The sequence below is a fragment of the Rhododendron vialii genome, chromosome 3a, assembly GCF_030253575.1.
Source record: "Rhododendron vialii isolate Sample 1 chromosome 3a, ASM3025357v1".
Lineage (NCBI taxonomy): Eukaryota > Viridiplantae > Streptophyta > Magnoliopsida > Ericales > Ericaceae > Rhododendron > Rhododendron vialii.
The window spans coordinates 32,593,606-32,617,762 of record NC_080559.1 but is presented as its reverse complement, the minus strand read 5'-3'; the positions used below and the strand labels follow the sequence as shown (position 1 = coordinate 32,617,762).

At 38.3% G+C, this 24,157-nt stretch overlaps 2 protein-coding genes and 1 pseudogene across 2 annotated transcripts; all 3 read right to left on the bottom strand.

Annotated features, from left to right (window-relative positions):
* Nucleotides 1-905: 905 nt before the first annotated feature.
* LOC131320101 (ketol-acid reductoisomerase, chloroplastic-like) lies at nucleotides 906-7,326 on the bottom strand (annotated as a pseudogene).
* Nucleotides 7,327-10,393: 3,067 nt separating this feature from the next.
* On the bottom strand, nucleotides 10,394-17,182 carry LOC131320100 (ketol-acid reductoisomerase, chloroplastic-like). The gene is made up of 10 exons (XM_058350687.1): nucleotides 16,799-17,182; nucleotides 16,581-16,673; nucleotides 14,112-14,177; nucleotides 13,788-13,928; nucleotides 12,827-13,054; nucleotides 12,625-12,742; nucleotides 12,268-12,407; nucleotides 11,922-12,089; nucleotides 11,545-11,700; nucleotides 10,394-10,986 (listed from the first exon to the last, which is right to left on the bottom strand). Exons 1-10 carry the CDS (start codon nucleotides 17,072-17,074, stop codon nucleotides 10,624-10,626), a joined length of 1,749 nt encoding a protein of 582 aa, XP_058206670.1. The 5' UTR covers nucleotides 17,075-17,182; the 3' UTR covers nucleotides 10,394-10,623.
* A 2,363-nt stretch (nucleotides 17,183-19,545) lies between these two features.
* On the bottom strand, nucleotides 19,546-20,986 carry LOC131320099 (small ribosomal subunit protein eS30z/eS30y/eS30x). Its single transcript, XM_058350686.1, has 3 exons — nucleotides 20,794-20,986; nucleotides 20,527-20,664; nucleotides 19,546-19,779 (listed from the first exon to the last, which is right to left on the bottom strand). Exons 1-3 carry the CDS (start codon nucleotides 20,795-20,797, stop codon nucleotides 19,733-19,735), a joined length of 189 nt encoding a protein of 62 aa, XP_058206669.1. The 5' UTR covers nucleotides 20,798-20,986; the 3' UTR covers nucleotides 19,546-19,732.
* Between the last annotated feature and the right edge of the window lie 3,171 nt (nucleotides 20,987-24,157).

The window sequence follows — 24,157 nt, the reverse complement described above, 5'->3', positions numbered from 1 at the left end:
AGGAGCGGATGATTTTTTCTCAAAATTTTTCTCCACCGTAGGAAGGTCAAAAATTTGTAATGAATCGATAGAATTGACTGATCACAAAGTTTTTTTTTTCCTCTTAATTGAAAATTTGGTAGAATGTCTGTAATTAAGAGAGAATTTGTTAAAATGTCTGTAATGGAAGAGAAGGCTCTCGTTCAAAAACAAAGGATGTAAGAGAATATTAAATAACGATAGTACATTAGAAATAAAATTAATTATTTGTATACCCAAATTTTCACAATAGTGGAATCAATAAATACATCTTTCGTTGATTGTTGACTTTTATTTGTAGTATTTTCAAATACAAACATATTTATACTTTAGCCCAAGATGTTCTGACTTTGAGGCTTTAGTACTCCAAAATCCAAATCCTTTGTTCGATTTTCATTTAAGTAGCTCTTGTACGACTTCCCGATTGCCACCCAAATCTGCAGCAGCAAGTTGATTTTGCAAATGTACCAGAGCCAGATCATTGGAGACCAAATCTCTTAAAATGACGATGGATCCCTTCAAGATTCTCTAAAAAAATACACGAGAAGCGAAAAAAATATGAGATAAATTATAAAACTCCCCTTAATATGTCACATTCATTATTCGTGTAGACCAAACCAAGACTTGTTCGAGCCTCCATTTCTCCGCGTTGTTCCAATAGGCTTCCAGTTCGTCTAATTGATTGCAGGTGTCCTTAAACATTGGCCAACTCCGATTGCTCATCCTGTGAATACGTATCTAGGTTTAGCTATTTTGGAGAAGCTCCATATAGTTGGAATTTCAAAAACTTGACGAAACGAAAACGCATGCAAATTGATTCATCAGTCATTTTTAGAGATTTTCTGTGTTAAAGTTTGCCCCAAAAAAACACTATCAAAATACCGAAATTGACACGAACACATTATTATAGGATTACGACCCAAAATACAAACATAAAGTGCATATCATGTCAACCTCCTTAGGCAGAAAACACAAAAACAAAGCGGTTCGAGAGACATAGATAACATTGAGATCAAGACTAGGCAAACCTAAAATGCTCCTATTACAGAGACTTCTCCCTCAAAACATCTCCAAACTAGCTGGCTCAGACACATGTTCTTCTTCAACACTTAGTTGCTGCGCAACTCTGGGCGAACAAAGTCAGCATCCGGGGGTACAGAGATGTCGACCGTAGGTCTCAGGCGAGCACAGACCTCCATTGCTCCATGCACAGGATCAGACAGGAAGTTGCTGATGAGATCTCTGTTGATTGGAGCACCATTGTCCACTGCCACCAAGGCCTGCTGGGTGAGAATGTAATCGAAACGCGGGGCCCACTTCCTTGACCCCAGCCTTGCTGTGGTGGAACAGTTATCAACCATGAATGACACTCCACGGGCATGCATGAAAGGATTCAAAGAGTCCACAGCTTCAATAACGCTTTCATTGATGATCTCAGAGTAGGAATGTCCTTTCTTCCTTAGAACCTCGATCTGTCAGTCCCCGTAAATGATAAGATTATGTCAGTCCTGACTATTGATGATGGATATTTGTTTCCAAATATTTACCAAGGTTTGGAAAAAACAATATCAGAGAAGATAAAGAGCACCATTATTGTCGGTCTAACAGAGAAACATCATCATATTCAAGTTCCAGAAGACAACAAAAAAGCACCATAACTTGATTCATTCTAACAGATATCAATCCAATGAACCATGTTCAATACTCGGTACGCTCAGTCATGATCTTGAATAAGTAACACTCAAAAGCAACTAACTTATAGAACAATTGATACTGATGGTGCGTGTAACCCACCTTGATAATGACTAACGAACAGTCTAACACAGAACAATATAAAAAGCACATCCGGTGTAACAAATAAGAATTATGCAGAACATATCCAGAACAATCTGGCAGCAGTAATTTTGTTAGAGATGAAAGAATCACAGATTCACAAAAAATCACATCACTATTTGTAGCAGTTAGGTCTCAAAATCATGCTTCCATGGCATATGGGCATTAACCAACTTGCTTGTGTGAACAGAGCTTACCTGGGCCATCATCAATGCCCACATAGACACCTGCTGTAAAGGGATACAATGGCCCCAAGTCACCTCCTGAACGTACTGCTCGAACACGCTCACCTACTTTCCACATCCGTGTCTGATCAATTTTACCCATTGGGAAAGCTGGCAAACCATCCTTCTCCTGTAAGATTGGGGGAGAGGAAACCAACAGACGTCAAGAAAAAGTAATGCACACAAATAAACACTCAGAACACTAGCAAGAAATGTTTTCACAAACATGCTTAGAAACATCGTACAGAAGACAGGTTTGCAAGCCAACATGAAACAATATAGCATAAGCTGCATAACTAAAAAACCAATGTCATATAATGGACGCATAAGGTACTAGTAAATGAACAAACATAAAAGCGACGCCCAGCCAAGACAACACTCCTGATCTCGCTTCCGGCGGCGACATCCTCATAGCACTCGTACAATATATCCATACCGGGATAAAAAGAAGCACTATATGCAGTCTCAAACTCCTTTTTGCCATCTTCAGAAAACGAGTTATACAAGGCCAGCATGCCCTGTTAGAGGGAGAAAACAAGTGACACACAGTAGGTAAATATCCTTGTTATGACATTGTATAAGAGTTTCAAAACAGGAAAAGATTTGTCACAATAAAGCACCAAGCCACTGAGTACAAGGAAACAGCAAGCACCGATCCATGCTGCATCGGGTTGGAATACAGGATTGATCACTGACCTGAGTTGAAATGGTTCTCGAAATAACCCCTGTTATGCACTCAACAGTATTCTTGTAAGCTAAATCTTCACTCATTCCATCTTCAGTATACCTTCTAAACAAGGTCTCAACGATTCCGTGTACCGCACCCGATAAAATACCTATTGTTAAAGAGAGAGAAAGTGTTTATTGGGGGCATTAATTAACCCTAACACACAAAACACTTCTATAAATATAAAGAGAGAAAGTAAAAAAGACTTAAATACCCTAAGTCACTGATAGCAAAATATAACTCCTAACAATACTAATTAACCAAAACCGAAAAATGTAATATAGCTATTGCAAGCAAATAATAAAGAGTAAGAAACTGCTATTAACCTCTCTCGCCAAATATGTCACTCTTGTATTCCTGCTCAAGTGTAGTGGCAAATGTAAACGGAGAACCAAGGGCAACTGACCATCCAAGGGCAACATCAGTGGCTCTACCATTAACATCCTGTACACAAACATAGCATCTTAAGAACACACAGGAGAGAAGAAGAAAATGCATGAACTGAGAGAGAGAGATAGAGAGAGAGAGAGAGAGAGAGAGAGAGAGAGAGACCTGGTGGACTGCAAAACTTGAATTGATTCCCGCACCATTTATTTGCTTCCCTTGAACATACAGTCTCCTAACAGACGGACCCATTCCCTTGGGACATACAGCTATCACACTGATGTTCTTGGGGAAATCAAGTCCAATTGACTGCAAATGCCCAAGAAGAAACCCATGGGAAAGCCCCAGAATGCTGTTTGGTTTCATATGGGAGAATACTTTCTCATAGTTATCAGCCTGCAAGACATGCTGAAATTAAGGACAAGAGAACTGAAATAGAACATAGAACAGACAAGATAACACACCTACCATGTGAAAAATGCACAATCAGCTGAGCCACCATGATACAGTAGGTTTGAGGGTACTTATGTCATTTTAGTGTCCTTAGTGATAGTGGAGTCTTGAGTCTATAAATATGTGTCTTGTGCCCTCATTAGTTAGTTTTTGATGTATTGATTAAAGAATATTGAAAGCTATTGCTCCTTGTCTCCCTTTTAGGGATTTCTCTCTTACGAAATCTATCCTTGATGTGGTTTGCATCACACCACCATGCCTACAAATAATACACTGAAATGGTGCAGAGTCGAACCAAGCCCTCTTATTGGTTGTTGATATAAGAGGTCACTTTAACACAACCCCAACATACTTTTATTCTCAAAAAATAGAAAGCAGAAATGGACAAACAATGCTTTGTAGCAACGTCTTGTAGACCAAACAATAGAAGCCACAGACTCGCTGCAGTTAAATTTTCATAGGAGAATTTGATTTTATATGCAAGTTCGTTCCAAATTTATGGATTATCCTCCTAAATACCCAACAGCTCCATGGAATCTATCACAATACTCAACTAAGCTAAAACAACGCAACGTCTTGTAGACCAAACAATAGAAGCCACAGACTCGCTGCAGTTAAATTTTCAAAGGAGAATTTGATTTTATATGCAAGTTCGTTCCAAATTTATGGATTATCCTCCTAAACACCCAACAGCTCCATGGAATCTATCACAATACTCAACTAAGCTAAAACGTCTTGAAACCAATACTTGGGAGTCGGGCGAATGCACAATCATATAACCAACATCAACTGTTCTGGGACTTCTGGCAAAGATCTTGATTAAGGAAAATATTTACCAACCTGTGCTGCATCAGAAATCAAGAGCAGCACCAGATCACTGCCGGATATTGTCTCCCATATGTCACCGAGGGTTCCATTCTCTTCAGTAAAGCCAGCAGCCCGTGCCTCGGCAGAGGAACGAGAACCCTTCCTAAGACCAATCTGCATAAACAAAGAAACCATAGCAAACAAATATATGCCAAGAGAGAAACTGTCTGCCACATGGTCAGTTATTCACAAGACCAAAAAAAAGAAAGAAAGAAAGAAAAGATATATTTAATATGTTTTAAAACTTGACCAAAAACTCTCCAACAAATTAAACAATAAATATGGAAAAACAAGTACCTTGACCACAATGTCTGATTTTGCTTCTCCCAAAGAATCCCTCAAATTTTGTGCTTGAGCAGGGCCCTATGACGAAATACAATGATGTCCACTCTGTTAATAGTGATGCATATTACCAAAGTTTATCTTTTAAGTTTTAAGTATTATTTTGATGACAAAGCCATGACAGAATGACTTTAGATGTGTAAGTCCATACGTTATTTGTTGACTCAAATTGCAGGAAAACATTTTTAGCGTAGATAAAATTCAAAAATTATGCCTTTGTACATGACAAGTCATGCAAACAGTTACAAACTCCGTTCATGTAAAAATGAGTTATAGGTTCTTGATTTCAAGAACTAAATTTTGCATTAGTTTGTCAAAGTGCAAAAATAGATTTCTGAAAGATCTGGTATCTCTTTTTTGGTTTTAAACGGAGAGAAGACCAGTTTGTGCATGGGGTATGGGGTAAATCTCCCTCATTCTCTCTCCCATTTTTCCTCTTTTCTTGATGGGAAATTTATATAAATGGTCCTCCTAGTTTCATCCGAGTCTCATTTTCGTCCTTCAAGTATCAATTGCAACTATTTTGACTTTCAAGTTTGGTTTTCATACCAAATTGGTCCAATTGATAACTTCTGTGAGCCAAATTGGACGGACAAAATCAAATTGATGGCAGTTTGGACGTTGCAGTTCGTACCAAGTTGGTCTAATTGATGACGTATGACCTTAATCTAATTTTTTCCGTCCAATTTGGCTGACAGCCGTTATCAATTGGACCAATTTAGTACGAAAACCAAACTTGAAGGTCAAAAGAGTTGCAATTGATACTTGTAGGACAAAAATAAGACTCGCGTGAAACTAGAAGGACCATTTCTATAAATTTCCCTTTCTTGATTGGTCAATAAAGAATACAAGCACAGAAACCAAAATAGAAAAGGTATGGATATTAGCTATGAAGCACCGACACCCCTAGAGGTCGAGGTATCGCAGTGTCGGACACGGGGACACGTACGGGACACGCCACGTGGCATGTCCCATAATTTAATTTGAATTTTTCACGAGGACACCGCGGGGACACGGCAGGAGCCAAACTGCAATTTTTTTTAAAAATTTGGGGGCCAAACTGTAATTTTTGAAAAATTTGGGGGTCAAACTGTAATTTTTTAAAAAAATTTTGGGTGCCAAACTATAAATAAATAAATATACATATGGCGTGTCCCCGCCGTGTCCGTGTCCCCATTTTTTTAGAATTCCCGTGTCCCGGTGTCCGTGTCCGTGCATCATAGGATATTAGAGTAAGAACGGAGCCATTCAAAAGATTAGTTGCCTAAAATGGCTGACTAAAATAGATTTGAGTTTTAACTTTTAACTGAAGTTGGGGAAGAGCTCTTTGTAGAGCTTTACAAAGCATCAGTTCTCCTAGCGAGGCTTAGGCCGACAAGGCAAGGGCACGGCAACCCCATTCATGAGTCCCAGCCCGACCTACACAAGTTATTTTGGAACCCACATTTCGTCGAAGGAATTACTAAAAAGTGGCAAGAAAAAATAATTAGCTGTGTAAAAGACAAATAACTGATCTTTGTGAGGATTAAGTACTTGTACGGTTGAGCTTTAACTAATCCATCTGTGAAGTTTTCAGTATGATTTTGTCCTTTCTCAATCTAGATCGTTAAGGCTAGCAGAGCTAATCCATGTAACTTTTGCTACGTTCGGGGTTGCCTCATTCTATTGTAGATACTACTTATCTTTTGAAATGAATTACATATTACCTACGAAAAACACATCATAAATGTATAAAATGCCACCCCTACGAGACTATCAAATTTAAAACTCGGCATCCATAAGAGAGAAAAACTTAATGACCCAACGTGGTTCCCGGTAGAAAAACGGGTAGTGCTAAGATGAGGAAAAATGTGTCTCGAAACCCCAAAGAGGCTGCGAATCATAAAGAGTGAACGATTACCTGTGAACCCCAGCCGATAACACCAATTTGCTTAATACCCTTGAACGCATCCGGTAGCAAGGGGAACAAATCCCTCCCTCCTCTCACAATATACTGCAGAAACACCAGAAACAATAAAATCCAAATCCAAACACCTACACGTATAAATTATCGAAAAAACATTTACCTAATGCAATCCAATTGCATTAGGTATATGATTTTGATGCATGAAATAAAACCTCATCGTGACCGGCGAGAGTGATTTTCTCCTTGTTGAACACGGAGGTCTCGAAATCGATCATTGTCGGTGGTTTAATCGCGGGCACAGAGACCGCTTGAACTCGAAGAGATGAACCGGGAAAGGATCGAGCTTTGAGAGGCTTCAAGGCCGTTTTGGATGAGAGAAACCCTAGACTGAGACCTCCGAGGGTTTTGGGAGCTGGTTTGAGGGTTTTCGACGAAGAAGGAGACGGAGATGGAGCTAGGGCGGGAGAGAAGGAGGTCGCAGCCGACATTGGAGCTGTACACTGCAGCAGCTGTGGAAGAGAAGAGTGTCAGGTAGAGACGGCCCTGACGATTTTGCAACTTATTTGTAGTTCAAAAATGCTACAAACACAACAACTCACACACAACAACTGAAACAACCGTCAGCAAAAAACGACGTCGTTTTGATTTGGAAAAAAAAAAAAAAACCCCAGGTGGCGAACACAACCCCTTCCCCTTTGCCTTTTCCCATTCTCGTTCAAGGGGCTCCCACCATCAGATCTTCATTCTCTCTCTCTCTCTCTCTCTCACACACACACACACACTTCCCCAACCGAAATCAGTAGATTTCTCAACCATGTCAAATGGATTCAACGTCCCCTCGTAATCTTCCCCTCCGGCGGAAACCCCTCCACCGCGGCCGTCGCCACCACCCAGCACCGCCTCCTCCTCCTTCTCCGCCCCGCAGTTCGCCGCCCCCGGTTCCATCGGGATCGGCGGCGGCTTGGGGTTCGACGACGAACCGCCTTTACTCAAAAAACTCGGCATCAACACACGCCAAATTTGGACCAAGACCATATCCATCCTAAACCCCCTCAAAGTAAACCCTGATTTGCACGAGGACACCGACTTGTCCGGCCCGTACCTGTTCTTGATGGCCTTCGGCTTGTTCCAATTGCTCGCTGGAAAACTCCACTTCGGGATCATCCTCGGTTGGGTTACAATGGCAGCTTTATTTTGAACGAGAAGGGGAAAGGAAGAAGGGGAAGGGTTGTGTTCTCGACCTGGGGTTTTTTTTTTTTTTTAAATAATCAAAACGACGTCGTTTTTTGCTGACGTCAGCATAACATCAGCAATTGTGTGAGTTGTTGTGTGTGAGTTGTTGTGTTTGTAGCATTTTTGCTTTTCATAGTAAGCCCTATTCCTAAAACGTGCGCATGGTATGAGCAAATCCGAGGTTTTAACACTTTTATCCCCACGATTATTCCAAATCTGTTTACTTCGTCCCTTATTTATCGATTTTGTCTACTTAATCCGTAGAGTGTAAGGTTCGTTGAAATTAAGGACAATGTTTGTAGACACCACCCCGAAAAATGGACGATATAACAACTATAAACATCTCTCTAAGGAAGGGGAAAAAAACATTTATAACCATCAGAATATCTTTCATTAAAATGGTAGTCACGTGACTAGGAAAGAAATAACTAATTATTGTTTTTGTTATCAAAATTTTCTCGATCATTCTTATGTAACATTTGTTTTCCTTCTCTATCTCTATCTCTCCAACTTTTTGATAAGAGAATTGATATTCGCGATCTATTTTTTTATGCAAGTGCTCCACTTTCAACGTGAAGTTAACTTCATGAACAAAGTGGAGCGCTTGTATCAAAAAATAGAGCGCGAATATCAATTTTTTTTGATAATATCACTAATCATCATTTTCTCTAGAGCTTAGATATCTGACATTACTATACCCTCACGTTGTCTCCAACACCTCTAAGTCTAAACATATGACGCTCTTGATGTAGTCATTGAATTACTTTTTGTTTAAATAGTAGCCATGTGATTATTAGAAAAGAAGCAAAAAAAGGAGAACTTAATTATTGTTTTTCTTACCAAATCTCTCTCCCTCTCCTCTTCTTTTTTTTCTTTTTTTTTTTTTGCAACATTTATTTTCCTTGTCGATCTCCATCTCTTCCCAACCTTTTAATAACATCAGTAGTCATGATGAGAGAGAGAGAGAGAGAGAGAGAGAGAGAACATAGGTCATTATTTTTGTTAAGAGGATTAAATATGTAGTTTAACATTTTTTTATTATAAATAATGGCATCAGTAAATACTCCATCTTCTGTTAACTTTAGATAATTACTTTTAGCATTTCCAATTCAAAACTTATATTAGCACTTGCTAGTTGCAGCCCTCATAACCCCAGTCAATGATGCCACAATCATAGCTGAGTTTAAGATGATCAACACAGGATTTAAGTACTCCAAACTATTGGGTCCAGACTTCAAATCTTTCTGAGAGCGTTCCAAGTAAGATATACAGATATACTTGAAATATTTTCACACAAATTTTTTTTTTTTGAAGATATAATATTTTCACACTTGCGAGCTCATACAGTATGCTATGCCTTTATAATGTTGTCCTGAGCAATCTACTTCCAGCAATTCCAGTTCACAAATCGGCTCAAGACATCCATCGCGATGCTAGGTTTTAAAGTCCCAACTTCAGTAAATTGGTTGAAAACATAAATATTTTTTTCCAATTAAAGACAATATGATTAAGTTGTAGCAACCCCAAACATCTCTATACCTTCTCTGTTCACGTGTTCCGATTCATTTCCGATCATTGAATCACGTGACCTAAAAACACGCTGAAAAACCAGCACAAGCAAAATTGGGTACAATGTCTGTAATTAAGAGAGAATTTATTAAAATGTCTGTAATGGAAGAGAAGGCACTCGTTCAAAAACAAAGGATGTAAGAGAATATTAAATAACGATAGTACATTAGAAATAAAATTAATTATTTGTATCCCCAAATTTTCACAATAGTGGAATCAATAAATACATCTTTCGTTGATTGTTGACTTTTATTTGTAGTATTTTCAAAATACAAACATATTTATACTTTAGCCCAAGATGTTCTGACTTTGAGGCTTTAGTACTCCAAAATCCAAATCCTTTGTTCGATTTTCATTTAAGTAGCTCTTGTACGACTTCCCGATTGCCACCCAAATCTGAAGCAGCAAGTTGATTTTGCAAATGTACCAGAGCCAGATCATTGGAGACCAAATCTCTTAAAATGACGATGGATCCCTTCAAGATTCTCTAAAAAAATACACGATAAGTGAAAAAAATATGAGATAAATTATAAAACTCCCCTTAATATGTCACATTCATTATTCGTGTAGGCCAAACCAAGACTTGTTCGAGCCTCCATTTCTCCGCGTTGTTCCAATAGGCTTCCAGTTCGTCTAATTGATTGCAGGTGTCCTTAAACATTGGCCAACTCCGATTGCTCATCCTGTGAATACGTATCTAGGTTTAGCTATTTTGGAGAAGCTCCATATAGTTGGAATTTCAAAAACTTGATGAAACGAAAACGCATGCAAATTGATTCATCAGTCATTTTAGAGATTTTCTGTGTTAAAGTTTGCCCCAAAAAAACACTATCAAAATACCGAAACTGACACGAACACATTATTATAGGATTACGACCCAAAATACAAACATAAAGTGCATATCATGTCAACCTCCTTAGGCAGAAAACACAAAAACAAAGCGGTTCGAGAGACATAGATAACATTGAGATCAAGACTAGGCAAACCTAAAATGCTCCTATTACAGAGACTTCTCCCTCAAAACATCTCGAAACTAGCTGGCTCAGACACGTGTTCTTCTTCAACACTTAGTTGCTGCGCAACTCTGGGCGAACAAAGTCAGCATCCGGGGGTACAGAGATGTCGACCGTAGGTCTCAGGCGAGCACAGACCTCCATTGCTCCATGCACAGGATCAGACAGGAAGTTGCTGATGAGATCTCTGTTGATTGGAGCACCATTGTCCACTGCCACCAAGGCCTGCTGGGTGAGAATGTAATCGAAACGTGGGGCCCACTTCCTTGACCCCAGCCTTGCTGTGGTGGAACAGTTATCAACCATGAATGACACTCCACGGGCATGCATGAAAGGATTCAAAGAGTCCACAGCTTCAATAACGCTTTCATTGATGATCTCAGAGTAGGAATGTCCTTTCTTCCTTAGAACCTCAATCTGTCAGTCCCCGTAAATGATAAGATTATGTCAGTCCTGACTATTGATGATGGATATTTGTTTCCAAATATTTACCAAGGTTTGGAAAAAACAATATCAGAGAAGATAAAGAGCACCATTATTGTCGGTCTAACAGAGAAACATCATCATATTCAAGTTCCAGAAGACAACAAAAAAGCACCATAACTTGATTCATTCTAACAGATATCAATCCAATGAACCATGTTCAATACTCGGTACGCTCAGACATGATCTTGAATAAGTAACACTCAAAAGCAACTAACTTATAGAACAATTGATACTGATGGTGCGTGTAACCCACCTTGATAATGACTAACGAACAGTCTAACACAGAACAATATAAAAAGCACATCCGGTGTAACAAATAAGAATTATGCAGAACATATCCAGAACAATCTGGCAGCAGTAATTTTGTTAGAGATGAAAGAATCACAGATTCACAAAAAATCACATCACTATTTGTAGCAGTTAGGTCTCAAAATCATGCTTCCATGGCATATGGGCATTAACCAACTTGCTTGTGTGAACAGAGCTTACCTGGGCCATCATCAATGCCACATAGACACCTGCTGTAAAGGGATACAATGGCCCCAAGTCACCTCCTGAACGTACTGCTCGAACACGCTCACCTACTTTCCACATCCGTGTCTGATCAATTTTACCCATTGGGAAAGCTGGCAAACCATCCTTCTCCTGTAAGATTGGGGGAGAGGAAACCAACAGAGGTCAAGAAAAAAGTAATGCACACACATAAACACTCAGAACACTAGCAAGAAATGTTTTCACAAACATGCTTAGAAACATCGTACAGAAGACAGGTTTGCAAGCCAACATGAAACAATATAGCATAAGCTGCATAACTAAAAAACCAATGTCATATAATGGACGCATAAGGTACTAGTAAATGAACAAACATAAAAGCGACGCCCAGCCAAGACAACACTCCTGATCTCGCTTCCGGCGGCGACATCCTCATAGCACTCGTACAATATATCCATACTGGGATAAAAAGAAGCACTATATGCAGTCTCAAACTCCTTTTTGCCATCTTCAGAAAACGAGTTATACAAGGCCAGCATGCCCTGTTAGAGGGAGAAAACAAGTGACACACAGTAGGTAAATATCCTTGTTATGACATTGTATAAGAGTTTCAAAACAGGAAAAGATTTGTCACAATAAAGCACCAAGCCACTGAGTACAAGGAAACAGCAAGCACCGATCCATGCTGCATCGGATTGGAATACAGGATTGATCACTGACCTGAGTTGAAATGGTTCTCGAAATAACCCCTGTTATGCACTCAACAGTATTCTTGTAAGCTAAATCTTCACTCATTCCATCTTCAGTATACCTTCTAAACAAGGTCTCAACGATTCCGTGTACCGCACCCAATAAAATACCTATTGTTAAAGAGAGAGAAAGTGTTTATTGGGGGCATTAATTAACCCTAACACACAAAACACTTCTATAAATATAAAGAGAGAAAGTAAAAAAGACTTAAATACCCTAAGTCACTGATAGCAAAATATAACTCCTAACAATACTAATTAACCAAAACCAAAAAATGTAATATTGCTATTGCAAGCAAATAATAAAGAGTAAGAAACTGCTATTAACCTCTCTCGCCAAATATGTCACTCTTGTATTCCTGCTCAAGTGTAGTGGCAAATGTAAACGGAGAACCAAGGGCAACTGACCATCCAAGGGCAACATCAGTGGCTCTACCATTAACATCCTGTACACAAACATAGCATCTTAAGAACACACAGGAGAGAAGAAGAAAATGCATGAACTGAGAGAGAGAGAGAGAGAGAGAGACCTGGTGGACTGCAAAACTTGAATTGATTCCCGCACCATTTATTTGCTTCCCTTGAACATACAGTCTCCTAACAGACGGACCCATTCCCTTGGGACATACAGCTATCACACTGATGTTCTTGGGGAAATCAAGTCCAATTGACTGCAAATGCCCAAGAAGAAACCCATGGGAAAGCCCCAGAATGCTGTTTGGTTTCATATGAGAGAATACTTTCTCATAGTTATCAGCCTGCAAGACATGCTGAAATTAAGGACAAGAGAACTGAAATAGAACATAGAACAGACAAGATAACACACCTACCATGTGAAAAATGCACAATCTGCTGAGCCACCATGATACAGTAGGTTTGAGGGTACTTATGTCATTTTAGTGTCCTTAGTGATAGTGGAGTCTTGAGTCTATAAATATGTGTCTTGTGCCCTCATTAGTTAGTTTTTGATGTATTGATTAAAGAATATTGAAAGCTATTGCTCCTTGTCTCCCTTTTAGGGATTTCTCTCTTATGAAATCTATACTTGATGTGGTTTGCATCACACCACCATGCCTACAAATAATACACTTAAATGGTGCAGAGTCGAACCAAGCCCTCTTATTGGTTGTTGATATAAGAGGTCACTTTAACACACCCCCAACATACTTTTATTCTCAGGAAATAGAAAGCAGAAATGGACAAACAATGCTTTGTAGCAATGTCTTGTACACCAAACAATAGAAGCCACAGACTCGCTGCAGTTAAGTTTTCATAGGAGAATTTGATTTTATATGCAAGTTCGTTCCAAATTTATGGATTATCCTCCTAAACACCCAACAGCTCCATGGAATCTATCACAATACTCAACTAAGCTAAAACAACGTCTTGAAACCAATACTTGGGAGTCGGGCGAATGCACAATCATATAACCAACATCAACTGTTCTGGGACTTCTGGCAAAGATCTTGATTAAGGAAAATATTTACCAACCTGTGCTGCATCAGAAATCAAGAGCAGCACCAGATCACTGCCGGATATTGTCTCCCATATGTCACCGAGGGTTCCATTCTCTTCAGTAAAGCCAGCAGCCCGTGCCTCGGCAGAGGAACGAGAACCCTTCCTAAGACCAATCTGCATAAACAAAGAAAACATAGCAAACAAATATATGCCAAGAGTGAAACTGTCTACCACATGGTCAGTTATTCACAAGACCAAAAGAAAGAAAGAAAGAAAGAAAAGATATATTTAATATGTTTTAAAACTTGACCAAAAACTCTCCAACAAATTAAACAATAAATATGGAAAAACAAGTACCTTGACCACAATGTCTGATTTTGCTTCTCCCAAAGAATCCCTCAAATTTTGTGCTTGAGCAGGGCCCTATGACGAAATACAATGATGTTCACTCTGTTAATAGTGATGCATATTACAAAAGTTCATCTTTTAAGTTTTAAGTAGGGAAATTTATAGAAATGGTCCTCCTAATTTCACCCGAGTCTCATTTTCGTCCTCCAAATATCAATTGCAACTCTTTTGACCTTCAAGTTTGTTTTTCGTACCAAGTTGGTCCAATTGATAACATCATTCAACCAAACTGGATGAAAAAAATCAGATTGAGGGCAAACGTTATCAATTGGACCAACTTGGTACAAACTGCAACGTCCAAACTGCCATCAATCTGATTTTTTCCATCCAATTTGGCTAACAAAAGATATCAATTGGACCAATTTGGTACAAAAACCAAACTTGAAGGTCAAAAGAGTTGTAATTGATACTTGAAGGATGAAAATGAGACTCGGGTGAAACTAGAAGGACTATTTCTATAAATTTCCCTTTTAAGTATTATTTTGATGACAAAGCCATGACAGAATGACTTTAGATGTGTAAGTCCATACGTTATTTGTTGACTCAAATTGCAGGAAAACATTTTTAGCGTAGATAAAATTCAAAAATTATGCCTTTGTACATGACAAGTCATGCAAACAGTTACAAACTCCGTTCATATAAAAATGAGTTATAGGTTCTTGATTTCAAGAACTAAATTTTGCATTAGTTTGTCAAAGTGCAAAAATAGATTTCTGAAAGATCTGGTATCTCTTTTTTGGTTTTAAACGGATAGAAGACCAGTTTGTGCATGGGGTATGGGGTAAATCTCCCTCATTCTCTCTCCCATTTTTCCTCTTTTCTTGATGGGAAATTTATATAAATGGTCCTCCAAGTTTCATCGGAGTCTCATTTTCGTCCTTCAAGTATCAATTGCAACTATTTTGACTTTCAAGTTTGGTTTTCATACCAAATTGGTCCAATTGATAACTTCTGTGAGCCAAATTGGTCCAATTGATAACTTCTGTGAGCCAAATTGGACGGACAAAATCAGATTGATGGCAGTTTGGACGTTGCAGTTCGTACCAAGTTGATCTAATTGATGACGTATGACCTTAATCTAATTTTTTCCGTCCAATTTGGCTGACAGCCGTTATCAATTGGACCAATTTAGTACGAAAACCAAACTTGAAGGTCAAAAGAGTTGCAATTGATACTTGTAGGACAAAAATAAGACTCGCGTGAAACTAGAAGGACCATTTCTATAAATTTCCCTTTCTTGATTGGTCAATAAAGAATACAAGCACAGAAACCAAAATAGAAAAGGTATGGATATTAGCTATGAAGCATCGACACCTCTAGAGGTCGAGGTATCGCAGTGTCGGACACGCGGACACGTACGGGACACGCCACGTGGCGTGTCCCATAATTTAATTTGAATTTTTCATGGGGACACCGCGGGGACACGGCTGGGGACACCGATGGGGACACAGCAGGGGCCAAACTGTAATTTTTTAAAAAAATTTGGGAGCCAAACTGTAATTTTTGAAAAAATTGGGGGTCAAACTGTAATTTTTTTTAAAAATTTTGGGTGCCAAACTATAAATAAATAAATATACACATGGCGTGTCCCCCGCCGTGTCCGTGTCCCCATTTTTTTAGAATTCCCGTGTCCCGGTGTCGGTTTCGGTGTCCGTGTCCGTGTCCGTGTCCGTGTCCGTGTCCGTGTCCGTGTCCGTGTCCGTGTCCGTGTCCGTGTCCGTGTCCGTGTCCGTGCATCATAGGATATTAGAGTAAGAACGGAGCCATGCAAAAGATTAGTTGCCTAAAATGGCTGACTAAAATAGATTTGAGTTTTAACTTTTAACTGAAGTTGGGGAAGAGCTCTTTGTAGAGCTTTACAAAGCATCAGTTCTCCTAGCGAGGCTTAGGCCGACAAGGCAAGGGCACGGCAACCCCATTCATGAGTCCCAGCCCGACCTACACAAGTTATTTTGGAACCCACATTTCGTCGAAGGAATTACTAAAAAGTGGCAAGAAAAAATAATTAGCTGTGTAAAAGACAAATAACTGATCTTTGTGAGGATTAAGTACTTGTACGGTTGAGCTTTAACTAATCCATCTGTGAAGTTTTCAGTATGATTTGTCCTTTCTCAATCTAGATCGTTACGGCTAGCAGAGCTAATCCATGTAACTTTTGCTACGTTCGGGGTTGCCTCATTCTATCGTAGATACTACTTATCTTTTGAAATGAATTCCATATTACCTACGAAAAACACATCATAAATGTATAAAATGCCACCCCTACGAGACTATCAAATTTAAAACTCGGCATCCATAAGAGAGAAAAACTTTATGACCCAACGTGGTTCCCGGTAGAAAAACGGGTAGTGCTAAGATGAGGAAAAATGTGTCTCGAAACCCCAAAGAGGCTGCGAATCATAAAGAGTGAACGATTACCTGTGAACCCCAGCCGATAACACCAATTTGCTTAATACCCTTGAACGCATCCGGTAGCAAGGGGAACAAATCCCTCCCTCCTCTCACAATATACTGCAGAAACACCAGAAACAATAAAATCCAAATCCAAACACCTACACGTATAAATTATCGAAAAAACATTTACCTAATGCAATCCAATTGCATTAGGTATATGATTTTGATGCATGAAATAAAACCTCATCGTGACCCGCGAGAGTGATTTTCTCCTTGTTGAACACGGAGGTCTCGAAATCGATCATTGTCGGTGGTTTAATCGCGGGCACAGAGACCGCTTGAACTCGAAGAGATGAACCGGGAAAGGATCGAGCTTTGAGAGGCTTCAAGGCCGTTTTGGATGAGAGAAACCCTAGACGGAGACCTCCTAGGGCTTTGGAAGCTGGTTTGAGGGTTTTCGACGAAGAAGGAGACGGAGATGGAGCTAGGGCGGGAGAGAAGGAGGTCGCAGCCGACATTGGAGCTGTACGCCGCAGCAGCGGTGGAGGAGAAGAGTGTCAGGTAGAGACGGCCCTGACGATTTTGCTACTTATTTATAGTAAGCCCTATTCCTAAAACGTGCGCAGGGTATGAGCAAATCCGAGGTTTTAACACTTTTATCCCCACGATTATTCGAAATCTGTTTACTTCGTCCCTCATTTATCGATTTTGTCTACTTAATCCGTAGAGTGTAAGGTTCGTTGCAATTAAGGACAATGTTTGTAGACACCATCCCGAAAAATGGACGATATAACAACTATAAACATCTCTCTGAGGAAGGGGAAAAAAACATTTATAACCATCAGAATATCTTTCATTAAAATGGTAGTCACATGACTAGGAAAGAAATAACAAATTATTGTTTTTCTTATCAAAATTTTCTCAATCATTCTTATGTAACATTTGTTTTCCCTCCCTATTTCTATCTCTCCAACTTTTTTGACAAGGGATTTGATATTCGCGATCTATTTTTTTATGCAAGTGCTCCACTTTCAACGTGAAGTTAACTTCATGAACAAAGTGGAGCGCTTGTATCAAAAAATAGAGTGCGAATATCAATTTCCTTTGATAATATCAGTAATCTTCATTTTCTCTAGAGCTTAGATATCTGACATTACTATATCCTCACGTTGTCTCCAACACCTCTAAGTCTAAACATATGACGCTCTTGATGTAGTCATTGAATTACTTTTTGTTTAAATAGTAGCCATGTGATTATTAGAAAAGAAGCAAAAAAAGGAGAACTTAATTATTGTTTTTCTTACCAAATCTCTCTCCCTCTCCTCTTCTTTTTTTTCTTTTTTTTTTTTTTGCAACATTTATTTTCCCTCTCGATCTCCATCTCTTCCCAACTTTTTAATAACATCAGTAGTCATGATGAGAGAGAGAGAGAGAGAGAACATAGGTCATTATTTTTGTTAAGAGGATTAAATATGTAGTTTAACATTCTTTTATTATAAATAATGGCATCAGTAAATACTCCATCTTCTGTTAACTTTTGATAATTACTTTTAGCATTTCCAATTCAAAACTTATTAGCACTTGCTAGTTGCTGCCCTCGTAACCCCAGTCAATGATGCCACAATCATAGCTTAGTTTAAGATGATCAACAGAGGATTTAAGTACTCCAAACTATTGGGTCCAGACTTCAAATCTTTCTGAGAGCGTTCCAAGTAAGATATACAGATATACTTGAAATATTTGCACACAAATTTTATTTTTTTTGAAGATATAATATTTTCACACATTGCGGGCTCATACAGTATGCTATGCCTTTGTAATGTTGTCCTGAGCAATCTACTTCCAGCAATTCCAGTTCACAAATCGGCTCAAGACATCCATCACGATGCAAGGTTTTAAAGTCCCAACTTCAGTAAATTGGTTGAAAACATAAATATTTTTTTCCAATTAAAGACAGTATGAGTAAGTTGTAGCAACCCCAAACATCTCTATACCTTCTCTGTTCGCGTGTTCCGATTCATTTCCGATCATTGAATCACGTGACCTAAAAACACGCCGAAAAACCAGCACAAGCAAAATTGGGTACAAAGGTTTTGAACTCGATTTACAACTAACATGTAGGGAGAACATCAAAGAGGGATGACATTGGACTATTTTTGCACATATAGCTAGAGCAGGAAAAAGATATCAGAACAACTCCAATGGTAAGCCATTTCTCAAAACAAAAAACGCCTTCCCATTTATCAAGCCAAATTTGACACACAAAAAATGGCAAACCCATTTATGGGCAGCAGCATTTGCGTGTTGCTACCTTCTTTGCCCAAATCCCTATCTAAGCATTCAAGTGATCTAACGACCAACATGGATTAATTTAAGGTATAGATTGTGGCTTTGGAACCACAGGAGCAACTTTGCCAAATTTTGACAAAATACTGCAGTATCAAGCCAAAAAATAGCTCATATCATTAGAGATGCTCTCGAAGGGATCACAAACCGTTAGAGATTCTCTCAAAGGGTCCTTGGAAAAAAACAACTCAAACCATTAGAGATGTCATCGAAGGGATCACAAATTAAGCCTTAAATTGCAATTGCAAGTATCCTCGCTAATCTACGTCACATGACCCAATTGTTTTCTCAAGTCTTTCCAAAGAAATCTAGAAAATTCACTGCACCATTCTAGTTGGAATCCTTTTCATGAATGGGGAAGTAATAGTGAAATTCTGTGCACAAATCCTTCAAAACCCTCCACTAAGCACATAGAACCAATGACTCAAAAAACCTACCCAAAATACCAGATACACATTCAAGTATAAATGAAGCCTCTAATACGAAAAAATAAAAACCCTGTACTTTGATAAACTGAAGGATATGTAATCCCTCTTGGTATCAACTATCAATCCATATTCACCAAATCTTAAACCGTTTCTATCAAGCCAGCCAGGCAAAATCAAGGATCCGACCATGGAAAACTCCAATCATGACAGAGAGAGACAAAATAGTTCAATTTTTAACTAAAAAGTATCACAAGTTCAACAGAGTTCAACAAAAACAGAAATTCATTTGTAGCAAGCCCAGAGGACTTAGAACAATACTGACAAGCTCTGATAATTAACATTTCAAAACAAACACCCAACCAGACTTCATCTTGACATCTACCAACTACCCACTTCTTGAGCTTACTTCTCTGATGAGTTAGGCCCCCTCTTCTTCCCAAAGCCCACAACTGCAAACAAGAATTGCACAAATAGTCATCAGGTGAGGTTAGTTTCAACCAATGGAAATGCAAATTTTCAGCCATTCGCATATCTCAGATTACATAGTTGATAGTTCCACTCAGATGAAATCAGTTTAATTCTTTTGTCACAAACCAAGTTGAAGAATCAAGTAAAATGCAAAAGGCCAAGAATACTTGATTCGAATGTCATTTTCTTCCTTTACCCTGTGTTTCTCAGCACGCAAAAACTTTGGAACTACATTCAGAGTCCCATAATTGCAATCGCTGAACCTTAACTAAAAGGAGTACATTTGGAGTTATACGTAAGACTACACGATACGAATATGGATCCACAGATTAATCTACTAACATGAACACACTAAGTCACCTAATCCTACTCGGCGCCACTGCCTTGAATCCCACTCTTACGAATTTTAGTAGTTTGGATGTTTCAAAAGACGTTTTTCCGCTCTACTTGATACATGCACATTATGAGACTTCCAGCCCTTTGGATTGAGGGATTTTATAAGAAAAGAAAAGCAAGGATTAGAGTTTCATGCCAAATCACTCATTTTTGGTTGAGTACTTTGGTGACAAATGGGGAGAAAGTACAATTTATTATTATTTTTATTGGCTCATTTCCCTTTCTTATCACGCCCTTTCTCAATCCAAAGGAGCTATAGTGCACATATACTCAGGGATAACTACCCACACACACACACACACATGTAGAGAGAGAGAGGGCAGGGAAATTACCGGCGGTTACGAAGCGGCGGTTGTACTGCATCCGCTTGTGAGCCCTGCCACGTGGCTTCTTCTTCTTGTCCTGCTTGGCCACCTTCGGGGTTTGGCCTCTCACCTTACCGGCACGAGCCAGTGATCCGTGAACCTTTCCTGCAAAACAAAAAAGAAAACCAAATTAACAAATCCAGATCCAAATACCACACAGTCACAGATAATCGTATCCATATTTACGAAAAATCGATTCGAAACCCTAGACACGGAGGAGGGTTTTGAGCTCACCCATGGCGTGGTCTTGGTTCTCTGAGCTCCGATTGTTGCCTTTTTCTTCGACTGGTGGCTTCGTGCAACAGAGTGACTGGAGCAGATAGAGATTTCTAGGGTTAGGGTTTTGAGTGTATAGTACTCATAGGAATCGGGTTTCCTTTTCGCGGCCTATTGTGAAAATGGGCTGGAGTTGTTTGGGTTGGACAAGGGCCCTGACTTTTGGATTTCGACCCGCAAATTTATGGGTTGTTTGGAGTCTGATTTTCAAGTCCCAATTTATGTTGTTTTGTGCTGGCCAAAACAATATCTTCCCTAGCCCAAAAACTTTATCCGAAACGTTCACTTGAAAGATATCATTGCTTACTATGGCCCTGCAAAAAATCAAGTCGATTGAGCATCGATACTAGTGAACCAATCACTCTTTTTACTTATTTTTTGGCTTAATATTTTGGACATTGATAATAACACTGTAAACAAGTGATTCGTTCACTAGGTTATCGATTTTCGATTGACTTGATTTTTGGTAAGGCTGTAGTACACAATGAGATCTTTCAAGTGAACGTTTCAGATCAAGTTTTCAAGCTTGGGACGATGTTTGTTTGGTCGGCACAGTAGCCTGTTGTCCCTCAAACCCCATTCCTCCCAATTTAAGTGTCCTCTACGAGAAATCATGCTATTTAAGAATTCAATTTTTTTTCTTTAAACTTCTAAAATTAACCTTAAAAACTGTAAAGTTGATTATATGTATTGAAATCGATTATATCTTTTAATATGGATCTAAAAAAATATGTAATATAGATTTTGTTTAATAGATCTCAATTAGTTTTATTATTCAAAGTTTTCAAAATCATGAAAAATATTATAAATTGAAAGAAATTTTCAATCTAAAAATGAAACGAATATAGAAAAAGCTGTCAAATCAATTAGGAAGAAAATGTTACTTTTTAGGAGTAAAATTGAAAGTTTGGCATTGATGGTTAATTTTATAAAGTAGACACTAATTTTGGGATATTCCAAAATAGAAAATGTGGACACTTAAATTGGAACGAAGGAATTAATAATAGTCAAAAAGAAAATGTGAGAAAAATATATTGTGCCCAAAACTTGATTTCCTCTTCTTCTTTTTTTTTTCCATTTTTCCCCTTTCTTTTCCGTATGTTCCAAACAAATTTAATTATAGCTTTTGAAAGAAGATACAAGGTATAATTATGTATGGACAATATAACCATGTGTATATGGAGGGATAAATTATCTTTTGCTCATGGAGTACTAAGGCTGTTTGGTACTCTACATGTGTTATAATTCGTACTGCATGACCCATGACTTTTGTGTTGGTAAATTAAGAAACAAGATGACATGTGGTATGTGATTTGTTGTGATTGATGTGAAGTATTGCTCCAAGAGCAGACAATAACCTCTCATGTGATTCATAGCAGTGAGCAGGCTTTGAAGTTCGGGTGACAAACAAAATTTTCTTCCTATCCATTAGTGCCACTCTTTTATTTTTTTTATTTTTCTTGGTTAAAATAGATGACACTTTTTTTTTTTTTTAAACTCAGGTATTGAGTCAAGTTACGCGCACGTGATGCTCTTGATGTATTTAGATAACATACATATCAACTTATTAGAGCATCTCTAAACAAAGATGTTTTTTTTTTACTTTTACCCTATTATTTTTTGTAATATCCAAGATAAAGCCCAAAAAGCCTGAATATTTCCAAAAAAAAATCGGGTAAAAGTCGTAGTTTTTCACTTTTCCAATTCCTCTTGTCAAAACGAAGCAACAGGGGTAAAAAATTTGTTGCAAAACGAACAAACGTGAAAATATATGTAATAAGGACCAAAAGTCTAAAAGAAACTCAAAAATCCTTTAGCGGAGCTTACCCTGAGAACATCCACCACCACCAAACTGAAAACAAGCAAGAGGGCCATTGCATTTTTATGCTCCTGTATTCAACCACGTGAGTTCGGTAAATCGTGAAGTCCAGGCCTGCCTTTTCATCAAAACCACAATTTGATGAGAAGGAAAATTCACAATCTATCTTTAATCATGCCAACGAGGCAACAAGGCTACACGATTGACGGTTGTCTGCTCTTGGAATCACCAGTACAAACTCAAAGACGTTAACAAATCTTTGTTCTCGGAAAAATTTCGATCGGTCACACTGTCCAAACTTTGTTCTCAGAAAATTTCCGAAAATTCAAGGCGGACTATGAAAAATATATTACGATTAACTACTTTGACAAAATTTCAAGAAAATTTTTGGATAAAGAAATACTACTTTTTAAATTTGAATTCGGGTTGTAGCAGTTATCATTATTTGTTAGATAAGATTAAACAACCTATAAAATTTTCCCTTCGCAATTAGTTTCATCAAACGGGTAAGCTGTAAGCTTAAATCATGTCCATATTGTTTGTAGACTCACGTTAAAAAAAGAAAAAAAAAAGAGAGTAGAAGATTACAACATAATGATAAACACAATCTTTTCAATGTCATGCTCTTTTCTTTTGCCTTAACCTCTTGACGTGGTCGGAGTTATCCCCGACATTTTCTCTATTCTATGAACTCTTACTTTGAAATCGGATGTGGTGGAATTTACCCCCAACATCCTTTCTATTCTCTCAACCCTTACTTCGAGATTGGATGTGGTGTGATCTCTTACTTTGAGATTGGGTGTAGTGTGATTTATACCCCACATCTTCTCCATCCTCTCGACCCTTACTTTGAGATTGGATGTGGTGTGATTTATCCCCAACATTTTCTCTATTCTCTCAACCTTTACTTTGATATCGTGATTAAATATGTCGTGATTAATTAGTCTATCAAGTTTTATTCACAACTAGAATCCTATGTTTCGATTGGAGCTAGTAATTTTTAGAAGAACACTCCAAAAAATATTTCAAAAATTAACGGATGGTTAGATAATTTTTATGAAACTCAAAAGTAGAACCCATATGTCACTGTACATTATGTCTTCCGTACATTTTCTCTTTCTGTAGCCATACAGTAATGCTACCCATACAGATTTTGTGCACAGATTTTTTGTGGGGCTTACTACGGGTCTCACACAAATAATCCGAGCCGTTCATTAAATGTCAAACGTTTTTTCAAGGGCCCTCGCAAAAAATCAGCTCAATCTGATATCTATAAGTCTTTGATTCAATCATTTAACTTTTCATTATCCTGAGATTTGAATGAAAAGTTAAATGATTAAATCAAGCATTTATGAGTATCGGATTGAGCTGAATTTTTTCGGGGGCCTTTGAAAAAATGTTTTACATTTAATGAACGGTTCGGATTATTTGTGTGGGACCCGTAGTGAGCCCCACAAAAAATCTGTGCACAAAATCTGTGTGTGTAGCATTACTGGTACCCAT